Source organism: Dipodomys ordii, unplaced genomic scaffold, assembly GCF_000151885.1.
Source record: "Dipodomys ordii isolate 6190 unplaced genomic scaffold, Dord_2.0 Scaffold25, whole genome shotgun sequence".
NCBI lineage: Eukaryota > Metazoa > Chordata > Mammalia > Rodentia > Heteromyidae > Dipodomys > Dipodomys ordii.
Window position 1 is genome coordinate 18,980,199 of NW_012267241.1, and position 5,795 is coordinate 18,985,993.

Genomic DNA, 5,795 nt, shown 5'->3' on the forward strand with positions numbered 1-5,795 from the left:
TATGGAGGTTCCTCAAAAGACTCCATATAGAGCTCCCCTATGACCCAGCAATCCCACTTTTGGGCATTTACCCAAATGATCACAAACAAGGCCACACTAAAGCTACCAGCACAACGATGTTTATTGCAGCATTATTTACCATAGCTAAGATATAGAACCAACCCAGATGCCCCTCAGTAGATGAATGGATCAAGAAAATGTGGTATATATAAACAATGGAATTCTATGCCTCCATCAGAAAGAATGGCATTGACCCATTTGTTAGGAAATGGAAAGACTTGGAAAAAATTATATTTAGTGAAGTAAACCAGGCCCAAAGAAACTTAGGTCCCATGGTTTCCCTTGTTTGCAATAACTAGTATATGTCTGAGACAAGCAGAAACGGTCAGATAAGTTGATGTTAGGGAAATGAACCCTAAGATAAGTATTCAAATGTTTTTTCTTTCAGGTGATTGTTTCTAACACATTTATAAGATTATTTCTTTGTTGCTTTGTATGTCCCTCCCCCATGGTATAAACCCTGCTTTCACTGTATTTGAGGTTGGTATAATTTGTGGAGGGGAAGGGAAAAAACAAATCTTTAAAATAGTGATACAGGTGGATCCATTGCAACAATGAGATGTACAAATCGTTATGTCGAAACAAACTTTACAACTTTGGTGGGGGGGGAGGATTAGGTGGGGGGGGACAAGGGGGAGGCTGGCAAGGGATGGGAAGGGGAAACAAAGGAGGAGGTAACAATGCTTGATAAGAAATGTACTCATTATCTTGCCCATGTAATTGTAACCCCTCTGTACAGTATTTTCACAATAAAAAAAAAAAAGAACTTCATGGAAAACAAAAAAGAAGTGGGGGCTAGAGGTGTGGCTTAAGTGGTAGCGCACCAGCCTAGCAAACTTGAAGCCCTGAGTAAGTAGTGACAAAAAAAAAGCAACAGAAATTTATTCTCTTGAATTCTAAAAGCATGTGGGTCGGGCCACAGTCTCTGTGGGCTTCAGAAGAGAATCCATTCTTTGCCTCTTCCAGTATAGCAACATTCCGTAGCTTGTGACCACAGCACTCCAAATATCCTCTCACCTCTTTTATAGCTATTGTTTTCATTGTAGTAAAATTCACTGCATAAAATATACTAGTTTAGCCATTGTAAGAACACAGTTCAATCACATGCATATATATATATGGACATATACATATATATCTATATTCATAGTCTATACAACTATCACCATCATCCAGCTAGGAAAACTGAAAGTAGGGCCAGGAATGTAGCTCAGGGGCAGAGCAATGTGTAAGGCCCAAGTTCAATTCCTAGCAGTGTGAAAACAAAAAACTGAAAGTCTGTACCCACTGAGCAATAACTACTATTCACCTTCCCCCAACTCCTGACTTTATGAGTTTGATTAGTTAACACAGTAGCATCCACCATTCTTTTTCTAACATTATTTTTGACACATTTGATGCAACGAGTCTTCAAGATTTATCTGTTGTGGTCTATGTCAGAATTTCCTTGTTTTTCAGGTTAAATAATATTCTATTGTATGAGTATGTCACATTGTGCTTATCCATTCATCCATAGTTCAGTAATTCAATTGCTTTGCTTCCACATTTTAGCTGTTATGAATGAAATGTTTTATCCTTGTTGGCGGTACAGGGTTTGAACTCAAGGCCTCGCACTTGCAAGACAGGTGCTCTACCACTGACCCATGCTGCCTACAGCCCATTTTTTGTTATTGTTGGCATTTTGCTTAGGCAGATTGTAAGGAGGGTTTTTATATTTGTTTTTGCACTTATTATTTGGAGGAGGTTCCTCAAAAGACTCCACATAGAGCTCCCCTATGACCCAGCAATCCCACTTTTGGGCATTTACCCAAACAATCACAAGCAAGGCCATACTAAGGCTATCAGCACAACTATGTTTATTGCAGCATTATTCATCATAGCTAAGATATGGAACCAACCTAGATGCCCCTCAGTAGATGAACTGATCAAGAAAATGTGATACACACACATATACAAACACACACACACACACACACACAAATGGAATTCTATGCTTCCATCAGAAAGAATGACATTGCCCCATTTGTTAGGAAATGGAAAGACTTGGAAAAAATTATATTAAGTGAAGTAAGCCAGGCCCCAAAAAAACGTAGGTCCCCTGGTTTCCCTTATTTGCAATAACTAGTACATGTGTAGGACAAGCAAAAAAGGCCAAAAGCTATGTACATATGACCATATAAGATGATGTTAAGTGAAACGAACCCAAGATAGGGACACAAATATCTTTTTTCTTTCTTGCTATTGTTTCTAACGTATTAGGGGGATACGTTCTCTCTCCTTGCCCAGGACATGCCTGGCCACAGCCTGCCCTCTTTATATTCCTGTTGAAGCGGGAATGACAAGTGCATGCCACCACACTCAACTTCTATTGTGATGGATTCTTTTTTAAATTTTATTTTATTGTATAGATGCTGTACAGAGGGGTTACAGTTATATGAGTAAGATAATGAATGCATTTCTTATCCAGCATTGTTATCCCTTTGTGATGGATTCTTGTGGACATTTTTGTCCAAGCTGGTCTCACAGAGATCCTTCTGATCTCAGTGTCCTGAGTGCCTAGGGTTATGGGCATGAGCCACTAGCACCTGGCTACTCACTCTTTTATATTTTTCTTATTTGTTTTCTTTGGGGGTTTGTTGTTGGCTTTGTTTTGTTTTGGGGGAAAGTCACATTCGATAGCCCAGGCTATCTTGGAACTTGTGATTGTAGTTCTCTGCCTTCCTCCTCATCCTCCTCCTTTTCTACCTCCTCTTCCTTTTTCCTCTTTTATAGTATTGGAGTTTGAACTCAGGGTCTTGCTCTTGTATGGCAGGCACTCTACCACTTGAGCCACTCTGCCAGATCTTTTTGCTTTAGTTATTTTGTTGTCTTTTTTTGCCAGTCATGGGGCTTGAACTCAGATCCTGAGCACTGTCCCTGAGCTTCTTTTGCTCAAGGTTAGTACTCTACCACTTGGATAGCACTACTTCAAGTGTTTTCTGTTTATATGGTACTGAGGAATCAAACCCAATGCTTCATGCGTGCTAGGCAAACACTCTACCACTGAGCCACATTCTTTGCCTCTTTAGTTACTTGTTTTAAAACAGTCTCACATTTATGCCTGGTCCAACCTGGTCCACCATCCTTCTTTACTCTTCAAATGCATGCCACCATGCCCACCTTTAATTGATTGAGGTAGGTGTCTTGAAAATGTTTTCCTCAGGCTGACCTCAAACTTTGGTCCTTTCAGTCTCTTCCTCCCAGGTAGCATAATTACAGGGATGAGCCACCATGCACAGCTGTTTTTCCACTCTTTGGGGGAGGGGAAGTGTTAGGGTTTAAAGTCAGGGTCTTGAACTTACTGTGGACTGAGCCACTTCCCAATTCCACCGCCCCCCCCGCCATACACACACACTTTGGGGGGGTCATTGAACTGTAATCCTCTGATCTCTACTTCCTATGTAGCTAGGATTATAAGTAGAGCCAATGGGAACTGACCTCTTTTCTAGCTCTTCTATCAACACTTGTCACTGGATTTAGGATTCACCCAGGTAACCTAGGATAAGCTCCTAGGCTTAGAGTCTATAACTTAAATCATATCTTTTGCCATATGAGGTGACAGTCACCAATTCCTGGAATTAGGTGGAGTCTATCTTTAGCACCACCATTCAGCCTACTATACCATTAATAATTATTTCATTTTATTTTGTCACTCCCCTGGGGTGGCCAAGAAATAGAATCAAATCAAATATAGCTCTTCCTAGGCTAAAAGATGTATGTGCTAGGGGCAGGGAAGATAGAGTTTTTTGTTCCTTGCAAATGTGTAAATCAAACATAATTTAGTTACATGTCTATTAAAGCCAGCCTCTCTCTCTCTTTCTTTCCCTCTCCCCCAGTCAGGTACAACTGCCCTGTTCTTTGCTGCTCAGCAAGGCCACAATGAAGTCGTGAGATTTCTCTTTGGATTTGGAGCATCCACTGAATGTAGAACCAAAGTAAGAGAGCCTTCTTGATTTAATACCTTGTCAGAGGACCTTAGCAGTCATAGATCTTTATTCTGCCCTTAACTGTAACTATAAACTTGTACTTCCTTTTCTGTAAGATTCCCAAACTGAAGGAGGGGGTTTTACAACCTTATGGTAGGGGTTCAAGGCTTGTTCTATTCTATTCTATTCCAAACGTTGACTTTTTCTGGAGTAAACTTGGAGATTTTCCAAAAGAGCTGCTTAGACCTTTTCTTGCACTTTTTGCTTTCTCTCTGCTACACTAAATTTTAAACCAGGAGGGATACAGTGGAAGATGACTGTCTAACTCTCCCTGTTTCTGTGGGCTTTATTCTATCTCAAGATTAATCTCTGAGGCAGGTGCTGGTAGCTGATGCCTGTAATCCTAGCTACTCGGGAGGCTGAGAGCTAAGTTCAAAGCCATCCTTGGTAGCAAAGTCAATGAAAGGCTATGTACTCTCCAATAAATTACTCAGAAAGGCCAGTTGTGGCACTGTGGCTCAAGTGACAGAGCACTAACCTTGAGCCAGAGAAGTTCAGGGACAGGGCCTAGGACCCTAGTGTGTGCGCATGTGTGGGCACGCACGCACACACACACACACACACACACACAGATTAACCTCAGTACTATAATAGGAATTATTATTGGCAGGAAGCTGGCTTTTGTGGGTTTTCTCATGAAATAAACAATACATAATTAAAACATACAGCTCAGCAAGAAGTTGTGGTTCTTTATTTAAATAAGTTCCTGATTTTCATTTTTGACATACAGGTAAGAAAATTGAGATTGCAAAAAGATCACTTTTGTGTTCACAATATGTTTTTCATTGTTAGCCATTTCTGATCTGCAAATAAGTTAAAATATTTGAAAATCTGCTCAAGTTGGAAACCTTTCAGTTTTTATTTTAATCTATTGATATTTAGATACCTAGTTGGGGGAGGGGGGTTCCAGTGGATTTTTTTCCTGTTAAAAGGATGCTATTAAATAGATCTGAATTTCATGTAAGAGTTCTATCTTTTCCAAAACCTGCAGTTGTACTGTGTATATGCCCTCAAACATATATTAACACAAGATAAGTTATTTTCTATTCAATATCACTTTATTTCTTATTATCAGTACAATCAACTCAAAACAGAAAGTTCTTTAAACCTATATCTCAACAAAGTCAATATATCTGTACCTATATCTGAACCAAGTCAAAATGCTCATGTATGACTGAATATTATTCCAGTCTTTGTTTTGGTTAGCAAGTCAACACTTGCTTAAAGCCTTTATACATGAACCACTCTGTGCTGTTGCAAAAACCTGCAGAACACAGAGGCCTAGAGAAGTTCCACATGTTTCCATGAGGTCAACTGTAGGTGTCTAAGAGCTTTCCCTGGGAAGAAGAGAATGTCAAGAGATTATAGTATAAATGTATTGCCAAAAGTGATTTTGCTTCAATAACTGTTCTCTTTCTTATACAGCTATACAAATAATAGTCTACAAACGTGTTTTTAAAAATCAAAAGACCCAGCACCAATGTACCACCTGTAAACCTAGTTAATCAAGAAACTGAGCTCTGAGGACCATGGTTTAAAGCCAGCCTGGTCAGGAAAGTCTGTGAGACTCTTATCTCCAATTAACCACCAAAAAGCCACAAGTGGTGCTGTGGCTCAAGTGGTAAAAGAAACCAAACCAAAACAAAAACCTCAGTCCCTGAGTTCAAGCCCCAGGACTAGTGTTCTCTCTCTCTCTCTCTCTCTCTCTCT

General features: G+C 39.8%; 1 protein-coding gene across 1 annotated transcript in view; it reads left to right on the top strand.

Annotated features, from left to right (window-relative positions):
- The window catches only part of Ankrd29 (ankyrin repeat domain 29), a 66,128-nt gene that overhangs the window by 12,416 nt on the left and 47,917 nt on the right, over window positions 1-5,795 (top strand). The window contains exon 4 of the mRNA XM_013014816.1: window positions 3,936-4,034. Within this exon, the coding sequence (XP_012870270.1) occupies window positions 3,936-4,034 (99 nt within the window). The remainder of the gene's footprint in view (window positions 1-3,935; window positions 4,035-5,795) is intronic.